The 25,038-nt window shown below is 45.5% G+C and overlaps 1 protein-coding gene across 4 annotated transcripts in view; it reads right to left on the minus strand.

Moving 5' to 3' along the window:
* Positions 1 to 25,038, minus strand: part of DGKG (diacylglycerol kinase gamma) — a 206,791-nt gene that overhangs the window by 104,593 nt on the left and 77,160 nt on the right. For 3 of the 4 annotated variants that reach the window (XM_077117820.1, XM_077117821.1, XM_077117822.1), the window contains 10 exons: positions 22,652 to 22,769; positions 20,948 to 21,036; positions 17,865 to 17,981; positions 16,740 to 16,832; positions 15,211 to 15,270; positions 13,219 to 13,298; positions 12,012 to 12,086; positions 9,531 to 9,616; positions 4,984 to 5,073; positions 2,765 to 2,925 (listed from right to left, as the gene is read on the minus strand). In XM_077117820.1, coding sequence (XP_076973935.1) covers positions 2,765 to 2,925; positions 4,984 to 5,073; positions 9,531 to 9,616; positions 12,012 to 12,086; positions 13,219 to 13,298; positions 15,211 to 15,270; positions 16,740 to 16,832; positions 17,865 to 17,981; positions 20,948 to 21,036; positions 22,652 to 22,769 — 969 coding nt within the window. The remainder of the gene's footprint in view (positions 1 to 2,764; positions 2,926 to 4,983; positions 5,074 to 9,530; positions 9,617 to 12,011; positions 12,087 to 13,218; positions 13,299 to 15,210; positions 15,271 to 16,739; positions 16,833 to 17,864; positions 17,982 to 20,947; positions 21,037 to 22,651; positions 22,770 to 25,038) is intronic. The other variant, XM_077117823.1, reaches the window with a different exon arrangement.

The following is a 25,038-nucleotide window of genomic DNA, read 5'->3' on the forward strand; positions in this document are numbered from 1 at the left end:
ACTTTATTCTAGACCTTTACAATAGTGCATGTTATGTGATTTTTTCAGGTCTTCTTCATCTGATTCTTGCCTTGTATGTGGTACAATTTTTGAGATTGCACTTCCTGTGTAATTGTTTAACTTCCAGGAGAAAGCTTTCTCTCCTCTGTTCCTGATCTGGGAATCTTGATCTACTCTGTTTGTTTTCGTGCATTATTTTCTCCCCAGCTTCTGATTTGCATAAATTCTCTCCCTCACTCAGTGCCCTGTTTTTTACTTTTTTTTTTTCTTCGCACTTTTCAGTTGTGGGAACCTCCTGTCTTACAACAGTTCAATTTATTTCACCCCCTTTTTTTCTGTCCCTGAGGCTTTTCTGTCTCCAGTTTCTTCCCTGTTAGGGTAACTTGTCCTAGGGAGCCAGATGAAGTCAGTCCAGAAAGGTGGTTACTTCAATCCAGAAAGGCAGTCACTTCAGAAAAGTCCATTTTGCATTTCGGTGGTCCAGCCAAAAGAACCTGGATTGAATGAGTGCATCCCTTTCCAGCCACAGCTTCTTTTTATCTCTCACCCCACCCCACCCCCACAAGGGGCCCTTATGTATGTGTCAGACCCAGCAGCTTACGTTCCACCCTGGGTCTCTGTAGACTTGGGACCTGGTGCCTGGATATGCTCCTACAAGTGGCTCTAGGGTCAGTGGCCATGGTGGGAGGGAGGAACTCTGCCTCTCTGTTTCTGAGGGCACAATCCAGTGAGGGGAGGGAGTGGGAATGGTGTTCCAGGATGGCAATTTCCTACCTGGTGTTTTTCTTTTTCTTCACTTCAACTTTTGTGGAGTCCTTCTCTAGTCTCTACTATTCTCCAGAGTTTTAAGCAAATGGACTTGTCCTTTTATTTGCTGAATCTCTGGCGAGGTCTTTTTCAGGGGCAGTCTTATGATGTCTCCCCATGACAGCTCCTTCTTACACAACAAAAAATGATAATGACTGTAACCACTTCATAGGGAAACTGTGCCTGGTGTGCTGGTCAATATGTGCTAGCAAATTATGCAATTGTTACCACAGGAAAAACACACTTCAGTTCTGGTAAAACTGCAGTGATGGGAAGCCCATGACCAGGAGCTCCCTGAGCTCCAGACTTGGCAGTGGTGTCTGATGTGCAGGAGCTGAAGACAGCACAATTTCTTGCTAGGAGGAAATGGGGTCTCAGTAGGTGGCCCCAAAAAGAAAGAGACCTTTGGACCAAGAAGAGGAGGGAGGGTGTCTGTCTGCATAACTGAAGGAGAAAGCTGGAAAATGTCAAAGAAAGCTACCCCGCCCCCCTAGCTGAGGCTGGGGAGAAAGAGGGGCTCAGAGAACAACCAAACTGGGGCACAAGGGCCTCTGCCCTTGCTCTTGGCCCTCTGCCTCCATCCTCTCAGAGCTCAGTCATGGTCCATCTAGTACTCTTCCATTTCAGTAACAGAAGGAGCACTAGATCAGGAGTCAGAAAATGAAGGCAAATCCCTTTACCTCTCCGAGTCTGGTTTCTTATCCATAAAATGGAAACTATACTGTCCTTCAGTGTAGTTGTAAGAATCCAGAAAATATGGTGAATTTTAAATTCTTCTGTAAATATAAGATGTTCTTATTTTAAATCCTCTCCTTTTTCTCTTCTCTATGGTTTTACTTTTAGTATTCTTGTTAAAAACAAAACCCTTTCCTTAAGGGTTAGTCTGAAGGAACTCATATGCATATAAAACTTGGAAGCATAATTCCAAAGACAGGGAAAAACCTTCTTCAGAGAAAGGCACAGTTATGCGAGCCGAGCTCTAGCCCTAGTCAAATGCCCTGAGGTCTCATCTGTGAAATGGACACAGTGACACAAACCTTGCAGACCACTATGAGAACCAGACATATAAAACTGAACACAATGGCGCATACACGGTAGGTGCTCGATAAATGTGAATGTCTTTGCTGTACCCCTTTCAAACCCCAACTCGATTGATGAAGTGATTAATCACCTTCTCTCCTTCACCTTCACCCCAACTGCCTGGGAAGCAATGTCCACTCCAATCTTCTGAGGACCAGAAGCTGAGTTCACTGACACAAACTAACTAGCTATATTAGATGTGCTGGGGGTCAGGGGAAGAAAGATGAATGTGGCACCGCCCTTGCTTCTGCGTATGTTTTGGGGTAGGGAACTAGAGAGGCACCTTAAACCGGTCCCTCAATGTAACGGAGAGAGCACACTGATGGGGTGAGAACCAGGGCTGTGGGAGCACTAATGAGGAGCATGGAGCCCACCTGGAGTGGTCAGTCCGAAGGAGGTGCTCTTAAAAGTTTGTGAAGTGCTTGGACCCTCTGGGATGGGGTTGAGATGAGGAAAGAAAACAGGAGAAAGAATTCTGCAAGCTGACAGTCAAATCAGCTTGGGATCCTCCTTTGAGGATCAGAATTCCCAACTCTGGAATTATTTTCTCTTTGTTATTTCTTGGTGTTGCTTTTTTTTTAAACTGCTTCAAATTACCCAAATGACAAGTACATTATTTGAAAAGTTCCTATCTTTCGTGTTAGCTAAAATTAGAGGGGAAGGAATCACTTCATAATCAGAGATGGGGTTTGGGGTAATCAAGTCAGGGTGTCCACTCCCAGGCAAGATGCAAGGATGACTGGACCTAAGTCAAGGCTGGGGACAGCTGGGACACCTAAAGAGAAGGTATCCAGAGGGAACAACCGAAGTCTCTGACTCTTCCTGACAGTCTTGGCATTTCTCTTCCAGGTAGAAAGGCGACACTTGGCTAACTCACCACGCCAATGGAGAAATAGTTGTTCATGATGTTGTACGGGACCTGGTCCCCATTCTCCACCTCCTCTCTGGGGATGACTTCCAGATGCCAGCGGTCCAGCATTACCAATGGGCTTTGCTCGATGTCCTTCAGGATTTTTGTCAAGCTGCCCCCTTCGTAACCTGTGGAGCACCACACTGGGTTTGCCACCAGAGCAGAAGGGCCAGGTTGTTGCTCATGCATGGGACACTGTTAGGGCAGGGAATCCCATGGGCATCTCTGATCAGGAGACTCCCCAGTGTGTCTCTGGGCTGGAGATACCCATGCTCCCTGAGCCACAGAGAAGGGAAGGGCAATAGGGAGTAATTAGAAAGAGGCTGGGGTGATTCAGAAGTCAGAGGAGTTGGGGAAGGGGGTAGTTGTCTATAAGTGGGAAGGGCAAGCAAACCCGAGAGAATTCTGATGGGCTAGATGGTTGGGAAGCTGAGCAAGGGAGGTAAACAGATCCATTCCAGGACTGTGTCATGTCAGAGATGGATAGTGTGGTAGGCAGGATTTTAAGATGGTCCCTATTTCCCTTGGTGTGCACATCCTATATAATCCCTGGGACTTGTGAATAAGATGGGATAGTCGCGCCCAAGATTATATTATGTTTTAGTCATGGTTAATTTTAAGAAAGGGAATTTATCCTGGGTGGACCTGACCTAATAAGGGGAACTCTTAAAAGGGACTGGGCCCTTCCTTAAGAAACTTTGAGATATTTGAAACTTCCAGACCAACTTCACACGAGGGAGACTCTGAGTTGTCAGCATTGAAAGTGGAAGGATCTATATGACGAGGAATGCCAGAGGCCTCTGAAGCTACAAGTGGTCTCGGCTGACAACCAGCAAAGAAATAGGGACCTCAGACCTACAACCTCCATGCCCTGAACTCAGTCAACAACCTGAATGAGCTTAGAAGGAAATTCTTTCCCAGAGCCTCCAGAAAGGAGCAAAGTCTGACTACATCCTGATTTCAGCATGTGAGACCTTGAGCAGGGAAACCAGCCGTGCTATGCCAAGACTTCTCACTTATAGAACCGTGAGCTAATAAATGGGTGTCGTTTGAAGCTGCTAAATTTATGGTAATTTGTTATGCAGCAATAGAAAACGAATACAGTGAATTGTAAGTGCTGAGAGGTCAGTAGGAGAGAGAGTCATTTCTTTCAAATAACACTTCCATATTCTTCATCTTTGGGGCACACTTGCAGGGGTGTCCTCACAGTTTAGCAACCATCCATCAGGGTCTTGGGCCTTGTGGGGCATAGTGCTGGGTTTCCTGGGCATAATCTGTGCAAGCTATGCTGCCTGGATGCCTAGAACATGGGACCAAGGGTAAAGTGTGTCCCTGGAGCAGAGACACCAGGAGCTCTTCCTCACCTACTGGTTTCCCTCAAGGTCTGGTTTCTGCTTGCTGCACTTCTGCCCACCAAGCATGGCCTCTGAGTGTGGACTGCTGCCCTACCTGGTCTCAAGTTGGTCTCGGAATTGATCAGCTATCTGGAATCACCCTTCCCTCTTCTGCCTGTCAAACTGACCTATCTGTGACATGTGCTGCCCTGAGCTTCACCACTCTCTGGAGCATATCCAGCTCCACAAGGGCTGCTTCAGCTGGAAAAGTTCTCCTTAGTCCTGCCCCTTGCCTTGTAAGCACATTCTCGCTCTGTGTTCCCCCTTAGCCAGGTGGGAGTTTAAAAATGGAGGCCTATGATTTATGGGGGCCTAGGATAATCTGGACCTTTCTAGGGACTCTAAGAAACTGGTGATATGGCTTTTGGGGCTGCACTCTGGGTCCTGATTCAGAAGAAGATCAGCAGTTGGGGGAGGGGCAATATCATACAGAAAACACCTAAGTGAGTGCCTACTTGGATGTGCACCAGGATGGAGGCGAGTGACACTTGGTCTCTTCTCCAAAGTTGACCATCTTCTACTGGGGGACGCCTTCTAAGGTAGGAGCTTCCAGATGATAGCAAACATGGTGAAGGGATTAAGCACGGGGCCCCCAGAGTCCAGAAGAGGTGTTCCGACCCCAGTTTGGAATGAAGGGCAGGGAAAGGATCATGGAATAGATATGACTCCAGGGTTTAGTATTACTCTGTGGTGTGTGATCCTTAAAAGGGTAAGTTCAGTCTAGCTCTACAAAACATCTCTGTAAATTGTAACACTTGTCCCCAGGGTAGAGCTGCTAGCATGCAGACTTACCTCCTCCCCAGCGGAGACAGCGGGCAAGGTCATTTCCTGTTCCAAGAGGTAGGACAGCCACTGGTGGATGCTTTGCAAAGTTAGCTTTATCTGCAACCCATGGACAAGAAGAGAGAACCATATGAGATGGGCTTATAAAATTTTTTAGCTATTTTACCCTGATCTGATGCTTGAACTCCTCCATAGCATTCCATATTTGAATACCTCCCCTGGTGGGGAACACACTACTTCCTAAAGCCATATATGCCAACTACACTGTTTTAATCACTACCAAGGATGCTTTGATATGGAGCCTAGTCTGTCTTCTTGTTGTGTGCACCTGTTTATCCAAACATCCTGCTATTCTGTTCTTTGGAGTGACAGTATATACTTAAAAAGCATTTGTTTACACAGTTTGAATTCTTTTTGATAACCAGCACATACTCTATTTGTCCCTCAGAGCACACCTTACAATGTATTGCCATCCTCCTGTAATAGATGAAGAAACTGAGGTTCAGAAAGGAAAATTAATTCCCAAGCCAGGATCCAAACGCAGGTGTGACTCCAAGCTCCTCCTCTCTTTAGCAGCTAGGCAGGTACATAAATTAGTGACATAGTGGATCTAAGACATTAGGGAATGATGGAGCATTTGGAAAAGTGAAGACGCCTAACTTAAAGCCATTCAGAGTAAAAAGCTTAAAATTATTGTGTCAACCAAGCAACATGTTATTTAGTCCCCAGGTTCAAGTTTGCCACTTCTGTCACCACCCAGACTTGCAAGTATACAGATTCCTTCTCTTGTCTCCCTTATCTTGCTTGTAAAGGAGCATCTAACCCAAGGCCTTAGAGAGAGCCCAGCAGAACAGGTGTGTTTTCCTCTGGCCACAGAGTTGAGATCTACAGCAGTAAGTTCACTGAGCTGAGAAGGTTGTTGGAGGAGGCAAGGCACCCATCGTGTTCCAGGAGGTGCTGTTTACATAAACCTCAGTGTGCTTGTTGCCCCTGGACAATGCAGGAATCAGCAGGAGAGGCTTACACCAGAGCTGTTCCTGCAAAGTGGGAGTTCATAAGCCACCCAGTATGTCTGACCTGTGCCTGGAGTGGCCAAGCCAAGGCTGAGATCAACATTTGGAGAACTGAGATGCAGGATGGAGAAGGGCAATGGGCTTTCTCACTGTTCCCAGAACACATGGCCTGCATTTATACCTCTGTGTGTAGTTCCCTTTACACAGAACATCCTCATTTCCTTATGCCTGCCCTATCTTCTGTGTTCCCCAAGCAGTACCCTTTTCACAATGTTGAGGCTAGAAACCTGGATGTCATCTTACATTTCTCCTTCCCCCTCCCCCATATCTGTTCACACATCAATTTCTATGTGCTGTCTCCTTAAGAGATCTCCAGGCAATCTCTTGTCTCCATCGCCATGGCCACACCTAAGTTCAGGTCTGATTCCTTCTACTGGAATTGCTGCAACAGCCTTCTCTTAGCTCTCTCAACCTCCAGATCTACTTTCCTAGCGTGTGGACCTCCTAGGAGGCCACACTTTCCTAAACCACAAGCCTGATTGCACCCGTCCTCTACTTTAACTTCTGCCATGGCTCCCCAGTACCCCTTAGCATGGCATAGTAGATGTCAGGATTAGGCTGTGCCTTTCTCTCTAGCCTCATCCTTCTATATGTCCTACTTACCATTCAACATGTTAACCATGCTGAAGTGTTTTAATTTCCTTTAAATTACAAAGCTCTCTGCTGCTCAGTTCAGATGCCACCTCTGATTGCCCCAGTCTGGACCAGGTGCCTCTCCAGTGCGTTTCCTTAGTACTATACTTTCTTATAATTTCCACTTGTTTGTTTCCTGAATACACTGTAACCCTCCAGGTGGAACTGTATCTCATTCACCTTAGCACTGTCACTGCCTAAGGCAGTTTCTGACTTTCTTTCCCTTTCATCCATTTATTCAACCCATATTCACTGAAGGCCTACTATGTGCCAGAAGTTGTGTTAGGTGCTAAGGCTCCAACAATAGGCAAAAAAAGCCATGGCCCGGGATCTCATGGTGCTTAAAATCTACTGGGAGAGACAGATATTAATGACATCTTCATAGAAAGAATGCATAATTTCAACTTCCTATTGGAAAGGAAAAGAGCACAGTTCTATGATACAGTGACTGAGGATGAGGCTAGAGAGGCCAGGAAAGGTTCCCCTGGGGGAGGCATGTTTGGCTGAGAGCTGAAATAGAAGCTGACCAAGCAAAGGGGGAACATTCCATACAGAGCAACTGGTACAAAGGCCCTGTGGTAGAATGGAGACAGGTCTGTTCAAGGGTCTGAGATCCAGAAGGAGAGGGATGAAGGTATGAAACAAGGCTGCAAAGGTGGGCAGCACTAGGACCCTGTAGATCATTTGAAGGATTTTTGTCTTTATCCTAAAAATAATGGGAAACCACTGATGTGTTTTCTGCACATCATGCACCTCTCTGCGTTTAGGAAATCAGAGGGGGGACCCTAGTGGGATGCTGGAGAGCACTGAGCTGGTGCTTAAATATTTGTTAAATGAAAAAATGAACATTATTCAGTTATTTCTTTCACTGCTGTTTTTCTTTTTGTGCCAATAATCTGTAAAAAAAGAGAACACTGCTTCTCTTCCACATGACCTTTCTTTCTGTTTTGAGTAGCTTCTATCACTATGTCCTCTGCAGATGAATTTCATAAAACTTTTCACCAAAGCTACTTTTTTCCTTTCCTGGCTTTTATGATGGAGACAGAACCGTTAAGTAGTCCCCAATATCACAACCACCCCCCTCGAGGATCAGCTTTTCCTTCCTTGGCTCCCAGGAGACTCCTCCCTCCTCCTACAAACAACTCCAGAGCCCGAGTTGACAGGAGTGAGTGGGTGGCTGCTCGGCAGGGCTGTGTCCATGGAAACCGTGCCTGTGGGGGAACAGGCGGAGGCAGGTGTGCCTGTCCCTGCAGCTTTCCCACCCCACAGGTGGGTCTCCCTAACAACCCTGGGGGACCTAGCACTGCCCTACCTTGCCCTGTTCAGGGTGTCCTGGCCCATCCTTGACTCCTCTCTTCCTGTCATCTCCCATCTCCAATCTGTCAGCCAATCTTGTTGGCACAACCTTCAAAAGATAGCCAGAATCCAACCACTTCTCACCACCTCTTCTGCTTTCACCATGGTGCAAACCACCCAACTGGTCTCCTCGTTCTGCCCTTTTCTCTGTTTCTCCGTTGCTCAAAACCATCCAGTGTCTTGGGGGTCTCCCAGTATAAAAAGTCAACTTCCTTGTAATGTCCTTCCCATCCTAATGACCTGGTCCCTCATTACCTCTGACTTCATTCTCTGCCATCTCCCCTCACACCCTCTGTTTTGGCCACACCAGTCCTCTTGCCGCCTTCAATCGGCCAGGCCTGCCACCACCTTAGTACCAATGTACCTGCTGTTCCTTCTTCCTGGACCAGACTCTCTCCTCTTGATGTCTTGTGTAAATGTTACCCTCTCTGTGTGGTTTTTCTTGACCACTCTGGTTTACACTGTATTCCCGCCCCTACCCCTGGAGCTCTCTTTGCCCCTAGCCTGCTATATTTTTACCATCATCTGACACACTATAGGTTTTATTGATTCCTTTGGTTATTGCCTGTATCCAGAAGGTAAGCTTCATGAGGACAGGACTTTTGTCCATTTCATTCATTACTGTCTCTCTAGAGGTCTTAAAGAGAGCTTGGCCCATAGAGATGCTCAGACAGCATGTGTGAAATGAATGAATGAAAGACTGAAGGAGCCCAGAGTCTGTGGCTCTGAGCTCAGTCTCTGACTTTGGTGATGACTCTTCCCAGGTCTTCCCTTGGCTGCTTTTCTGTCCTTATGTTCCACATCAAGTTTATCCGGGTTCTTCAGGATTAGATCCTTTATATGTCTCCTACCCCAACTCTAGAATTTCACAGACACAACTTCCATCATTTACAGGGAAGCAATGTGTCCAAGGATCTACAGATCCAGAAGTACTGGACTGGAATCAGGTCTCCTGATTCCCAGGCTGCATCCTCCTTACTGCTTTTTTGAAATAGGCTTATGGGACACATGCCCCATGTGGTCTTTCTTTTCTTGCAATGACCTGCATTTTCTAGATGTCTTTCTGGACTCAGGCTCCAGGATTTCATCCCCAAATAAATTTTCTTCAGGCTGTACATCTATGCTTAGTTCTCTGACCTTCTTCCAATACCATGAATCTGCCTGGAATCCCAGTCCTTGCTTTCTTCTGCCTGATTCAAACCCTGGTCATGACATACATATTTGAGGCAGGGCATAAAACAAAACTGTCACTTCTGTTCTATTGTCTCCTTCCTTCCTTCCTTCCTCCTTCCCTCCCTCCCTCCCTCCCTCCCTTTCTTTCTCCTTCCTTCCTTTTAATAAAAAGCACATATAAATAGTCAAACATTGGTCCAAAGACGGATACAGGAATGAATAAGACATGGCCCTATTTGTCTTTGTTTTTATAGCCTTCCACTGGCTTTAAATATGCTTGCTATAACTAAGCCACAAAGGCCCTCCCAACACTTTTCTTACCAATGCAATCCAAAATCCAGCCAACTGTCCCATCTCCTCCACAGGCCAAAACACGGAAGTCTGGAGTATCACGGAAAAAGTTCAATCTGGGAAGTAGAAGAAAGTCCAAAATGGTCTTGTTTACTTGGTTGTGGCTGACATCTGACACTCACTGAGTCAGAATCTCCCTCGTTCCCCGGGAAAGGGCCACTTAATGTTCAGAAAATGGAACTTGCTAAGAAGTGCCATTGAGTATGGAGAAATATTCTTAGGGGCAGTCCTGTATAAGCAGAATCTCACTCAACATGCCACACAAACAACAATGGTTTTCTATAAATTCTCTACTATTTGGGCAGAGGACCCATAGTTGGCACATTTTGGCACGGAGACAACTAGCTCCCAGAGCTTTGGCTCCTTTCTGGTGCCCATGGCCGCTCTGTTCTCACAATCTTCCCTGTAAGGGAGATGCCCTGAGCTGGCTGAAACTTCTTTGTGTGCTATAAGAGCCCTTCTTCCTCTGGAGTCTCAACCCTTTAGAGTAGAGTCCATGGCCTCTGTGGAGAGAATGCAGAGGGCCATGAACTTGGAGGGGAAAAATATTACATTCTTACTTTCCCTAACTTATAACTGAAATTTAGCATTTCCTTCAATTACAAATGAAGACAACAAATTCCAAACGTATTAATAATACCTGTGTCTTTGTCAGGAGTCAAAATCACAGATATTTTAATAGTTATTATAGTTGTGGCAGATATCCCATAATAGTGTTTAAGCTTATTAGCTACTTTGAGTTTACATTAGGTACTAGACTTACTTCTGGATCTTATTGTCTAATATACTAATTAAGTAAGCCCATCCTTATATCACAAATATGTTTTTAGCATTTTGATAACTATTTTCAGGATAATTAGTTTCTTTGGTAATCCTGCACATTTCATTTATGTATTAAAACATATTATTCTGAGAAGGAGTCCATAGGCATCTCCAGACTGCCAGAGGAGATTCTGGCACATAAGAGGATGAGAGCCTCTGCTTTATAATAACTGTGACCTGTGAACCCCTGGGGCAGGACTTGGAAATCAGAATCCCTTTCTTCCCTTCTCATGCTGACCTCTGCTCTTCTAGAGAAAGTGAATTCTAAATGGAGGGTCCCTTCAGGTAGACAGACTGTCTGATTACATAGGGACCCTCATGTCAAAGCTACTTAGGGCACCTCTGTCCTGGAAGCAGCCACCCGGTTTGCCATCCAGGGCAAAACCAATTTAGGATGGATAAAGTTAAGCTACAGAACAGTGTTCAAGTATTGAAATGTCCTATAAAAGAGTGGGCTGGTAGAAGAATAAAAGTATTTGTGGGCTGCTGCTGAGTCAAGGCTGTGCTATATAGCAGCAACTGGCAACCATGGTAACAACTACAGCAGTATTGGGGGGGACTCTATTTTGAAATTAGTTTTACTGGTAAATCATAGCAGGGATGCTGAATCTGCACTCATGTTTCTTTCTCACTTTAACTGGGTCTTGCCCAGTCATCGCCATAAATAACAGCTTTGTGTTAGAAAACCAAGGACAGATATAAATTCCCTTTATAGAGTCCTAACTCTTGAGCTTCTGAAGGTTTGTGCTGAACCCAGAGTAGAAATGACAGGTTAGGAGGTTGGACAAAGTGCCTGTGTGTTGGCCCAGCCCAGCCCAGTGTGGGCAGATCCCAGGATAAGGCACTAAGACAGCGCTAGGGCTGACCAGCGGAGGTCTCTAGTGTACCAGCCTCCTTGTGACTAGACCTGCCTTTCCCGGGCCTTCCAGCCCTGACGTCAGAGGGGCCTCTGATTATCGGGACCCAGGATTTATCACATTAGCTGCTAACACGAGGGCTAGCTCCCTCCACCAGACCTTGATAAGAATTGCAGTCAAGTTGCAAAGGGAGTGCCCTGTTCCTTATGACCCACTCTACCCCTTCAAATACTCAATAGGCAAACGGCAGGAGGAGAAGGCCAAGGGGGAGCTTAACAACCTCCAAATGGGATAATCTGGAAAAGAATAAAAGTGATTTTATTGAATATAAGGTTGTCCTGATACCCAAATGCCTACCACAACAGAACACATAGCAGAACTTTGAGTCCTCTGTGTAGATTCCTGAACTGCTGACTGACAGTGATAAGAAACTCCTTCCTCTTCCTTGATTCAGTATAAAGATACCTGCTAACTCAGCCTTGCAAATAATCAAAATAAATGTATCAGTCTGATCTTCCTGTCAATCAAATTAATGACATAGGCAGTTCTTCCCTCTTACAAGATCAACAATATTTCCTGGGCCAGAGTTACCATAATGGATGCTCCTGAGTTTCGCCAGGAGGAAACATGTGTAGGATATGAAGAAGAGAAAAGAAAAGGAGTAAAATGGCAGAAATGATGTTTCTGGAGATGAAAGAGACAAAAATAGGTAGCTTCTTCAGAGATAAAATGGAAAAACAAGAGGTGAGAAGTAAAGATTGCATCTTCATACCCTGAAGTAGGTCCCCCATTGTCCAGGTTGAAAACTTGTTTGGGGTTGAGTAGATAGTGGAATTTCCGAAGAATTCTATGGGGGAAAAAAAAAGAGAGAGAGAGAGAGAGACAGAGGAGAATTCATCGTGAGAAATCACAGTAGGGTAAACACCTTTGAAGCCCCCTGATGGTAGGAACAAGGGCCCATTCAAATTAAAAAGGGGAGAGATTGCACACAGGCCCAGCAGACCTTGGAGCCCCAGGTCCACCTGGGCCATCCATGTGCTCATTTCCTGGTCCAAGGCTGCTCCCCCCCCACCCCACCATGCAAGATGGTAACCCTCAACCCCAAGAACTAGGGCAGAGAAGCCCAGAGAACAGAACTTCCATTCTTCTTAAGCTTTTCCCCCATGGAAACCTCCCAAATGTCCCTTATATTCTAGGTAGTGCAATTCTGCCTTTTATACACTGTACAGAGGAACTCCTGGGGATTCTGGGATCAAAAGAAAAGGCAGGAGTGGGGAGCTGGAGCAAAGGGACAGTGCTGAGGGACAGTGACCACAATTGGGCTTGGTTTGAAGCTCCTGCTGGAGATTAATTAGTTCAAATGAGGAGGGTGTCCTACTGCCTGGACTAGAGTAGGTCCTCTTTGTTTGAACTCTACTTATTATTTTTCAACCTGGATTCCAGAGCACTGTATTATCTGCTCATTACTCCAGAGCTGAACAGGACTGGAGGCAGAAGCCACTTGGCTGCATTCTCTCTCTCTCCTCCCACTCTGTTCAGTTGCCTCCATCCACTAATGATGTGGCTGCTCTACCTCCTTAGGGGTGAGAATAGGCCAGGAGATCCCAATCAGGTGAGTCTCACCACATATCTTAAATCAAGAAAACACTGGGGGAACTAGAAAGGAAACAGACATCTCAGGACTTGGCGTGACCTTGGGAGCCTTAATTCTGGTTTATGTGACAGGCACTTTATCTCCTTCCAGCCTCACAACAACATTGTGAGAGTGGAAATTAATATCGTCTCTATTTTACAGAAGAGGAAACTTGAGACACAGGGAGGTCAAGTCACTTGGACCAGGTTACACAGAGTGGTAAGTGGTACTGGGATTTGAACTCAGGTCTGCCTGCCTCTACAGTCCACTGTGCTATGTTGAGGGGAGGGAAGGGCCCCAGTGAGGCTCTCCTGGCCTTTCTGCGTTGAAAAGGAAGCCAACTTACCTTTCTCCTTGTCTCCCTCCACTCTTGGGGTTCACCAGGACCAGCAGGGGGTGGGTTCCTGGGGTGGGGATGATCTTATACTTGAACATAAAAGAAAGGGAAATTAGTCCTGATTTGTCCAACAGAGGAGTGAGATGAGAGTTGAGGCTAAGAGAGCTTCCAGGAGAGGTGTATGGGAAGCAGCCCCAGCCTGGAGGAGAGGAGGATGGGAGGTAAGTCTCTATTCGTGGGTGATTTTTCTGAGGGACTTTGAAGTACTGTTAATGGAGAAAAGGGTTTGAGGTCAGGATCACAGATGGGGCAATGGTGCCAAAGCTTTAACTCATTCAACACTTGTGTGGAGTGTTTCCACAGCACCATGTTAGATTTTGTGAAGGTTATAACTGATTATGATCTTAGATGGTATGACCATTTGATAATACACACAAATAAAATAATCCTCATGAAGTTAACCATCACTTCCACTCTGGCACCCATTAAACCTTTATTTCTAGCCTCAGTGTCCCTCCTGATCTCTGGTTCTGTATTTCTTTATATCCAGTGGATACTTTCAATCGGATTCTCCCCATTCACACAAACTCAACATACCCTAAACCTAAGCTATCTTTTTTCCCCATAAAACTGGCCGTGGAATGTCCCTTTTTCACTGGCAGCCTCTCTCTACAGCTGTACAGTCCCCACGCCACTCAGGTCTCCCCCTGAGATGAGACAGTACACCACCCCACACAATTCCTTCCTCTAATACCACATCAGTCATGGCACTCCTGCTCATAAACATTTAACGGCACCTTCTTGCCCAGGGGATAAAATCCACATCTTTCCATCTGGCGTTCAAGGACCTGCCAGTGCAGCCCCATCCCGTCACGATCTCTCCATAACTCCTTATGCCCAGCTGCAGTGCCAGCAAAGCTGTGTGCTTCGACCCTCTGAGTCTGTCTCATGCATTTCCTCCCTGTGCCTCTGCTTCCACTGTCTTCTTCTCCTGCTCAGTGACCTGACATGCCCGGTTCCTTCTTTACAACCTTTTCAAATACTTCTTGCTCTTCAAGGTCCGCTTCAAGAGCTACCTCCTCTATGAAGTCTTCCTTGATGACTGAAACTAAAACTACGGCTCTGAAAACATGCATTTTGTTTATTTTATTTTCTTAGGTAAATATATCAAAACCTTAAATGATTATAAATATCACAGGATGGGAGGTGGGAATGTGCAGTTGGATGCCCGCTGTAAGCAACTGGTATACCTCAAAGGTAGAATCCATCTTTCAGGTATCTAGAGCTTTCCCACATATTAAGATTTTCCCCATCATTACCTCTAATATTTTGAAGCTCAAAGCACACTAGTCTGTGTGATCTCATTTAATCTCACAGCTGGGCATTATAGGGATTATTAGGTTCCTTTCCAAACAATGAAACTTAAAGCTAAGAGGAAGAGGGGAGGAGGCCCTTCTTCTCTAGTTCCGTTTCTAGTACTCTTTGTACCTCAGAGGCCATTTTCTGGCATTTTGTGGAAGGCTCAGAGAAAAGATATTCATTGCTGAACCTAAGTAAATCACAAATAGATGGGGTCTTAAATCTATATTTAAAGATTAAGAGAGGCTTTTGTATCTGGTTAGCTTCATTTTGGCAGTTCATGTTTTGGAGACAGTTTTGCGGTCTTGGAGAACCCATCGTCTATTTTTAGGCCACACTTCTGTTATTATTTAAGAGGTTTGCAAATAAAAGTTCTAGTGACTTGTTCCTAAGGAAGGTGACAAAGCTTATTAGGTGGGCAATGGGATCAGTCAGCCTCCCTTATCACCCATCGTTTCCAGTGTGGCTGTCAAAGCTAATTCCAGAGGCCAGAAATAAAGTGTCCTTCTTGGGGTGTGATTGATCAGATGAGAAAGCTAATATGAGACACATTCTCTGGAACCCAGACCCTGTCCTCCCTGCAACAGCCTTGGACCAATTTATAACAGGTGATTCAGACTCAGGTTTCATGGAGGTAGGTACCTGCATGACAATGTCACCTTTGGCTGCCACGCTGCCATCTGACTTCCCACCTGGTCTGTCCTGTGAGAAGAGAAGGAAGACAAGCATCGTTTGAAAAAAATCGTTAATATAAAGAAAGAGATCAGAAGCAAAAATAGAAAGCCAGTATAGTGTGGGTAGAAACTTTTCACATTGGGTCTTTGCACCTAAAAAAAGGAATGTTCTCTGTGGATCTTTCCAGGGCCTCAGTCACCCTTGTCACTTTAACTCTGAAGTTCTGGTGAAAGAAATGAGGGAGTAAACAATGAAATCAGCTCAAATCTAGTTTGTTGATTTAGAAGCTTGAGCTCTGAGAAGGAAGTTCCTAGGCCTGGTTCCCTGCTTTGTACTACCGAATGTGATATCGAGCAAGTCATTTTTCTCAGTTCTTTTCAATATGCTTATTATTTATCTCATTGAAGTTTATCTCACATATAGTAAAATGCTCAAGTGTACAACTAGATGAAGCTTTGCATGTGTATATGACCTTGACCCCTTCAAATGTAACCCATTCTAACTCCTGGGACCAGATGGATTTTGTCTGCTTTTTGAATTTCATATAAATGGAAGCATAGAGCGTGCCTTTCTTTTTAGACTGTTCTATGACTTTTGAGATTCTCTGTGTTTTTACCCCTAGTAAAGTTTGTTCTTTTACAGTGCATATGAATACACCTCAGTTTATTTATCTAGTCTCCTGTTAATGGACATTTAGCTTGTTTCCAGTTTTTGGCTATTGTGAATAATGCTTCTGTGAACAGTCCTGAATATACCTTTTGGGGGAATAAATACTCGTATCTCTCAGGAAATACACAAGAGGGGAATCATTGGGTTGTAGAGTTTGTGCATTTCAATCAACTTAGTAGATCCTACTAACTTGTTTTTCAAGTGGTGATTTTTCTTAAGTTTTTCATGAGAAAAGAGTAGCTATCAAGTCAATGGAGAAATGTGAGAAATAAGTGAGACCTGGCAATACCTTTAAGATAGGTAGAAGAGAATAGTTAAGATGTTTGGCGCTTGGCTTAAAAGAGGATCCTTCAACACAGGAGCCCAGAGAAAGTTTCATGTGGGGATAAAAGGAGTTTAATTTTGCTATGTTTCCATTTCAAAATGGGCCTGAGACATCACATGGAAATTTGAAAGCAGAGGGAATCCGTATCTGGATAGAGGAGAGGGATGGGCAAGGGAGGAGGGGCTCAGGGAGGTCCATATGCATGTGCAGCTGGACGCCAGGGACTTGAAGCCATGTTCTGCCCACAAGGTGCTTACAAAGGATGTGCTTTCCTTGCTAGGCCATTGTGGAGCATTCTGGTGGCCAGTACTGGGAACCAGTTCAGTCAGGGAGTTATCTCTCACTGTCTGCAGCACTGACCCCTTCTAAACTTGTACTGAAAACACAAACCCTAAGAGCTGTCTGGGGAAGGGCCCTGAGGGAAGTGAATGTCTGAATGCTGCCTACATCTGAAATGGGAGCTGGGAGAAGCCAGAGGCCTTGCAGTGGCAGGTGCACTTACCCGGGTGACAGGGTATATGGAGGTAGGCAGCAAAATATGGTCTTTGAGTTCCCCACCATCACACAATGTTGATAACTCACATTTTCGGTGAAACTGGAGGAAAAAATTAAGATGAGAGTGAGCGAAAGTGATCAAGGAAATGTCAAGCATGAGTTTAGTGGTTTACTGGAGAGGCCAGCTTTTAGGGCTCCCCAAATCCTGCTGCACTGCTGGCTTTAGCAGTATAACCTAGTGTGTGTGTGTGTGTGTGTGTGTGTGTGTGTGTGTGTGTGTGTGTGTGTGTATTTGGGGGTGCCACGCTGGCTGTGGGCAGGGAAAAGAAGAAACCAAAGTAACGTCCTTGATGGTTGGGGTGAAACATCGGTCATGAGCAGCGATGCAGCCCTTCAGCTTGGCACTACCATGTGGATTTTGGAGCCCCTTTGGATATTTGCACTTAGGCTCTGAGACTCAGGGAGGAAGGAGGCTTCTTTGAACAAACTCCTGGGATGCTGGAAGTGAATCCCATGACTCAACCTCTGAATTTTGAGAGATCAGCAGTGGTTTCAAGAAATCTCCCTTCTGAGGCTCCCTACCCAAAAGGACAGGGCATGGCACTGTGTGCACTTTGGCAGGCGGTGGGGCAGCTCAGGGGCTATGAGTGGGGCTCCAGATTTCCCGGGGAGATGTGGACTTTAGCATTTGCTGTGGCTGGCAGCCTCAGGTACAGGACTCTGGCCAATGTGGTGGGGCTGCTGTGAGAAATATGCCTTCGGGCAGGTGCCCCTTCCTTATACGTCAGGGACTCTGGTGTTCAATGCTACTCCCACTCTGTCAGTGCCCCCAGTTTCAGATGACACCCTGATGAAGTTCATGGTTGGGCCACAGGCAGTGGGCTGGCCAGCTTCTTCCTAAGCACCCCTTGCTCCTCTGTTTCTGGGGGTGCCCTCTCTTCAGGCCTGTTGGTCCCTGGAGGCACTGTTAGAGTCAGGGCATTGAATGGGGGCTCTGAGGCCCTCCCCAGCCTTGCACACCTGGCTCTGCTCATGCCTTCTGGCAGGATGCCCACTGCTCTCATACCACAGCTGGAGCAAAAACACACCACCACACTGAGAAGAACCAGGGCCACCCCGGGCGCCAACCCACCGTCATCCGGCACCACACGCAGTGCCGCGCAGTGACACTCTGGTAGCACTTGATACTTTTATGGCACCGGTCACACTTGACGGAGGAGTTCCCTTCCACCCACGCGTGCTGCATCACCTGCAGGAGGGAAGTGAAGGATACCAGGGAAGGCGGGAGAACCACACCCCAGGGCCCTGGCCAGGAGACGAGGGTCTGGGAGCAGCACAGGGATGGGTTGTTTCCAGTTCCTGGATGCTGGGTTGCTTTGCTGAATTGAACTGACATGATCCCTCCCTGCCTAACCACCATCACGCTAATCATGCAAAGCGGTATATGAAAAACCACTTTGCTTGTGTTCTGAACAGCTTGTTCACTCTGGCAATCAAACCTCTGTGAAGCATCTTGTTGGTTAGTACATTTATCTGTCTTGTAGAACTCTCTGAAGAGCCATGTGCCCAGGAGTGTCCTCTTCTGAAAGGAAGCATGGTGCAGGGAAATGCAGGAGGTGTGGGGCTGCAGACCAACTGGTTGGGGTCACTGATATTCCACTTAGCAGTGGGGTGACCTTTTGGCCAGTTCCTAAACCTCTCTGAGTTGCAGGTTCCTCACCTGTGAAAATTGGCATATTAAATCCCACCTCTGGGGTTTGGGGGAAGATAAAAGAAGATAGCACACCTAGGAGGGCCTCCTTGGCACAGTCTCCTCGCCCTCCCATCTTCTATAGGCCAGTGGCTGTCAGCCTTGGCTGCTCAGTAGAACCATCTGGGGAGTTTTTAGAAGTCCTAATGCCAAGTTAACACTCCAGATCAAATACATTAGAGTCTCTGGGTGGGACCCATCATTAAAATGTTTTAAAGTGCCCTGGGTTGAGGAGCACTTTAGGAGGAAGTTAGATTAAAAGTTCAAAAAAATTAGTGAGTATTGGCCCACAGCTTTCCCACCTGTTCCTGTAGAGCTGGCTGTTCCTGTACCCTGGCCAGGAAATACCACAGAGCAGCCCACGAACTTGGGAAGCAGGTGGGAATGTGTGAATAAGTTTGAGAAACAGCCCAAGTGATGGCGATTGACCTAGGGCACCAATATCTGGGGGCCTGTGCCCTCAGTTCTCCCTTCCTGGAATACGACAGAACTTCTCAAAACTTTCCTCCAAGATACCTCTAATAGAAGAAGGAAGTAGAGATGGACTCTGAGGAATCTGGGGACAAAATATTAAATATAATATTAAAAATGCAAAGAAATCAAGAAATATTTGCTTGATACTATCCATGTTTGTGTCAAATAAAAATAAAAGTTTTTAATTACTTAGTAATTAAGATACTTAACACCCTCCACCCAATGTTTTTGGTAAAATTGTCCCTCTAGAAGTGTCTTATTTAATCTGTGACTTTTCATTTTCTGCTACACATCCCTGAGGGTATAAAGAACCCAGTTTGCTAATCAATTTGGTATCTACATGGTCACATTGAATCTGTTCCAAATTATTATTATTTCCATTTTGCAGAGAGAAAGAAAATTGAGGCTTTGGAGAGGTTAAGTGATTAGTCCAAAGTCAGGTTGCTGGTAAGTGGCCTGGCAGGAACTCATAGTCAGGTTTTCTCACCCCAAGTCTAAGGTGGTTTCCCTGACACCACGTTGCCTTCTCCATCCTCTTCTGGGATTTGAGGGCAGGGTGAAGGACTTGGGTTGCCCCTGCAGGCTCAGTAGGTTGTGAACATGCCCAGCTGGCCCCTCAGTCACCCTCCTCCATCGTGCAGGGTTAGGGCCCAGGCCCCAGACGGGGCACCGTGTGTCCTGGTGAGAGGCATGAACATGGAAGGGAATGTGTATGGGCGCAGTGCAGGAGGAGTGCAAGGAGGCCATGCAGTGTTTCGACGGTGCATGCATGCAGGTCCTTGGAGGTGCCCTTCTCTCAGAAGCCCTTCTGAGGAGGGCTATGTACCACTTCTATCCATTAACTATCTCCTGAGTTCCCGATGGAACCTTCCCTCTGTAGGAACTCAGAGTGCCCTTCCCCTGCTGTTTGATTCTATTTCCAGACTCAGTGAATGGTACCACCTGCAACCAAGTTGGAAACCTGGGAGCCATTCCTGACTTCTTCCTCTCTCATTGCCTACATCCTGAACATCAAATCCTGGGGTGCTACCTCCAAATTCTCTCCCACACTCTCCCTTCAAGTCCTATTCCTTAGTCTGAGTGAAAGTCAAAATCCTTAACTGGAATGAGCTGACATCAATTCAACCATGGGTGGGCCACAACCCACACTACAGACCTATCAGAGCGTAGGGGGCCAATGTAGGCCCACCCTGGTCAGGCCCTTGGCACTGCACTATCATTTCCCAGAACTGTTGGAAGAGCTTTTTTTCTCTCTGGTCTCCCTCCCACAAGGCAGGTCAGAGTGACTAACCTAATTTGCAAAGCCGACCATGCTTTTCACGCGCTCAAAATTCTCAGTGACCTCCTAGCTATATAGGAAATGCCTTTCCAACTCCTCAGCTGGCCTCACGAGACTCTCCCCAGGATAAATGAAATAATTTTTGCAAAGTTCCATGGGTTTGGGTCAGAGTAGCTATTCCATAAAGGCTGTATCTGAGCTCATCTCCTGTCATTTCCCTTGAGCATCTTCTGTTCTAGCCATACCCTCACGTGGTTCCTTTTGCCTGGAATGCCATATCCTCCACGACACCTTTGTAAAATTCTTCAGATTTTGGTTCAAGACTCAATTCACATAACACTTTTTTTGTGAAACATTTTCTAATTTCCTCCTTGTCTCCACCGTACATTACATACAGCCCTGTTAGAGTACATATCTCACAACTTTGCTCTTTGTTGCCTTTATTTCTCACTAGACTATGCAGTTCTTGAGCAGGCTGGGGGCCAGGTCTTATCACCTCTGTACCTCCTAGCACAGTGCTTGGCAAGTGGAAGGCACTGGGGAGATGCTGAATGGATGGATGGATGGATGAAGGGGGTGGTTTAAGAGTAGTCCTCAAGGCCAAAGGACTGGAGAAAGCTCTCAAAGCCCCTTTCTGGCCAGGAGTGTGGGATGATGGTCAGGTTGCTGGGACCTCAGCATGCAGTAGGACAAGACAATAGATGATACTAACCTCACCTCCCCTTTTGGTTTTTGAGTATGTTTTCACACACCCAGGAATGTTTTTGGAAACACAGCGTTCGTGGACAGTGTATTTACAGTCTGAAAAGAAAAAAAAAATAGGGATAGCACTTATGAATGACCACTTAGGAAAGGTCCAGTCACTTCCCCGACCCAGCAAAGGCCTTTGCCTCCCTCTGGGTGGCCAGTAAGGGGCAGGGGACACATGGGGCAGGGGACACATGGAGCTGGCCTTGCCTAGTGGAATTTCAAAACAGCCTCCAGTTTATTGGGAAGAGAGGGCATGGTTACGCCGCAGACGCCCTTCTGCTCCCCTCTGCTCCCCCACTGCTCTGCCTTCTGTTGTGGGCATGAACACATCAGAAAGAATGTCTACAAAAAGGGGCACGAAGAGAGCCAGTGCTGCAGTGTGTCATGTCCGGGATGCTGGTGAGTGGATTGCAGGGGCAGGGGTCTTTGCAGGTAGGCAGGTCTGGGCCTGAATTCTGGTTCTGCCATTTATAACCACCCATCAGACCTTGGGTAAATAGTCTCACCTCTTTGAAATTCAGGATTTCCTAAAAGACAGGGATAAAACTGCCTTTCTTTGTAGGGCTTTTGAAGGTCTAAATGAAATAATTTTTATAAAGTACCGTCTGTTTGGGTCAGAGTAGCTAGTCCATAAATTATTACTATTATTACTACTAGTATGATGACAACTGCTATTTACCAATAAGAAACAGCAGAGACCCACAGGCCTAGAGCATGGTGGAAATGAGAGTGGCTCTATTGATAATTGGAGGGAGCTGGATCTCAATGGATGCTGGAAAGACTGGCACATCCTTCTTTAGGTGCTGATGGTGCTTTTTGTGGACACTGGGCCGAGCTGTGCCAAGAAGGATTTTGTGGCCAAGGTTGCTTGCTACCTACCTCACATGTGCATATTAGAGGAAACGCTTTGGTTGCCTGGACCACCCTGAGGGGCCCTTTCTTAAGCAGCAGCTCCCCCCTGTCTGACAGGTTTGGACTGAGTGGTTTGTGGTCTGTTTCAAGCACTTGGCAGGACTCTGCACACCGGCACACCCTGGCCCTGCCAACCTTCCTACTGTGGCCTCGCTCCCCTCTCTCTCCCTGAGTCCCGCATCCACCGTCTTTCCTGTATCATGCCTTCTTTCTCTTTCCCCTCCTTTTTTCTATCCTCCCTGTTCTTTTGACCAGCTCCCTTCTCTCCTTCTTTGCCTATCTCCAACTTGGGTTTTTTTTTTTTTTTTTTTTTTTTTAATTTTCTCTTTCTTCTGTGACTTTCCTACATGGATTATAAAGTGAAATAAATCTTTAATTTTAGTTTCCATTGTAGTTACAGAATATAGTTTTATGTTGCTTATTAATTAAAAAAACCAAACAGACTCCTCTGACTGCACTCAAAATAAATACTCTCTAGGAAAACCCAACTAAAATTACTATGAGATACTTTTTCATTGCATGTGGACCTCAATAGCTTTTTCCTAGGGTTGTTTTCCCATGAGAGGCCTCAACAATAGGACTTGACTTGTCAGTTGACTTGGACATGCAGGTCTTGCTTTTTTCTCTGCATTGGAGTATTATGGGATGTTCCTCAAGCTAGTAAGAGAAATGCTATGATTTCCTCTTGAATGGCTCAGTGATGTGCAGGGTAAGAGAGCTCCTGGGGAAAAGGATTTGAAAGACCTTTACTCACAAACACAGCACAGGCCTTGCTTCCGAACACCCATCAGCATGATGTGGCAAAAGTTGCAGTAGGTTGGTTTCTTGAAGTGCTTCATGCTCCAGGCGTGTCTCCCATCCCCTTTGGAGGCCTGCAGGGGGAGCAAATGGGTGAGCCCTTGGGCAGGCAGCCCCAAGCCTGAGGAAGCCAGGGGTCAGCTCCTGTCTATTCTCCTTTCTTCTAAGTATGACTCTCTTCTTATATTTGGAAGACAAGACATTCACTTATTGTACTGTTTTAAGGACTCCCTTAAAGAAATACAAACTAAAACAAAATTTGTGTGTGTATATGTTTCTAAAATTAGCCAATATTAAACACTATGAATACCTGAATGGGAGGTGGGGGGCAGGGGGGAGAGAGGAGATGATCACATGAGCTCTCTCTTGTACTGTTACTGGAAGTATAAAGCAGAGCAAACTTTTTCTTTCCTTTCTCCTTCTTTCCTTCTTTCCTACCTACCTACCAATCTCCCTAGTCTAAGATATTTTAAATGTTTATACTACTTGCTTTACAAATTTATCTTCTTAGTTTCATTTCCAATTATCCTAAATAAATAATTTTTAAAAAGTAGATTAGCATTTTTATGCTGTCAGATCTTTAACCCAGCATTATTCAAAATAATAAAAAAGCTAAAAATAAACTAAAGGCCTCAAAATTTCCAAAACAGTAATAGTGGTATATCAATATGATTTACTATTAGGTAGAAATCAATAAGATATTTATAAGACCTTCTAATAGCATGGAAATATCTTCACGATACAAGGCAAAAATGAAAAAAGCAGAATTCAAATCTGATGATATTTATGATCTAAGATTTATATAATAAGATCTTCGATGGGAAGAAATTTTGACAAACTATTAACACAGAATAGTTACAGCTGGCAGCACTGAGTCTATATTTTACTCTCTAATCTCTACTTGCTTCTGTATTTGCTAACTATAATGAAGAAAAAATAGTTTAGTAAAAATAACGCACTTTTTTTTTTTTTTTTTTTTTTTTTACCAACTTTCTGTACAAAGGAAAAATACTAAAAAGACAGAGACAGAGAGAAGGCCAAACCATTTCCTCTTGCTCTGGCTCAGAACTCAGTACATCCTTGCCCACTAGATCAGCAAACCCCAGACCACCACGTGCCTTCCCTGGAACACCAGATCTCCCAACTTCCAGCTCTGGGAGCTCAGCTTGTTGAGGTTGTGGCTGCTGGCACATCCCTCCCCACACATGCTGACCTTGACCCTTCCTCGTAGCCTTGAACACAAGAGTAACACTCTCAGGCTGGTCCTAAGGGCAGGAAAACTACTGCAGTAAGATAGTGAGGGCTGACAGTACATAGAGTCCAATGTGCTGGACTTCAAACTCAATTCTTACTTCTGGGCACCTCTATATTTGGGCTGGCCACGGTAGCCAGGCCTATTGCACCCAGACTTTTCAGCTTATGGTCTCTACAGCAGTTCATGTTCTTTTCCCAATGCTGGTATCCTTCTTTGGGTCGTTTCAGTTCTTTCCTTCTTACCACCTCAAAAGCTTGCTCCTTCCCACGTGGGATTAAAGTCATTTTATCTAATGCTCTCCCTCTAGTAACTGGATTTACTAATTGATAGCTTTCATCAAAAGATCAATTCATTCATTTGACTAACATCAACCTTAAGGGATTTTTGTAAGAATTAAGTGAAATGATGTAAGTAAGCTGTTAGCCCAGTGCCTGACACTTTGTCAATTAAAACTTATTAGGTTCCTGCTGGGTGCCAGCCACCAAGAAACACAAAAATAACTGGAGTGTTTTCTTGCATGTAAGGAAGTAGATTTACTTCTATTCTAGAAATGAAGAAGTGGAGATGCAGAGGAGTTATATAATTAGTTACATAAAAGGCCCAAGATAATAAAAGGCTGAGCCAGTTGTCAATCTGGAGTCCCTTGCTGGCTCTGCTCTGCCAACTCCCTACCTCCACATACCAGGGTTTGCATTTATGGACTGTGTTGGACTGTAGCAAAACTACAGAAATCTTCAGTAGATCTGTTTTTTCATATGGCCCAGAGAACTGTCATTTTAGCTGGAAAATCCTTTCGTTAGCAAAGTGAACCAGTTAACTGACTCCCCCTTTCACAGCTACTCGTTGCATAGATACGGTCTCAGAAGCAAATGCACCCTGGCTTGGGATAAAGTAACATTTCTGCTTGGGTTGTAGCACCATCATGTGGCTTTTCGTTTTTCCTCCAGGTTCTGCACACTGGAGGCTGCAAATTGTGGGCATAACCTCTTTCCTCGTGCACCCTCGGTTATATGTCATTGCTAGAACTTCACTAGGAGATAAGATTGTTTCTTGCGTATTGAATGCAGAGAACCTCGGACCTAACGTGA

Source organism: Tamandua tetradactyla, chromosome 10 (genome assembly GCF_023851605.1).
Source record: "Tamandua tetradactyla isolate mTamTet1 chromosome 10, mTamTet1.pri, whole genome shotgun sequence".
Taxonomy (NCBI): domain Eukaryota; kingdom Metazoa; phylum Chordata; class Mammalia; order Pilosa; family Myrmecophagidae; genus Tamandua; species Tamandua tetradactyla.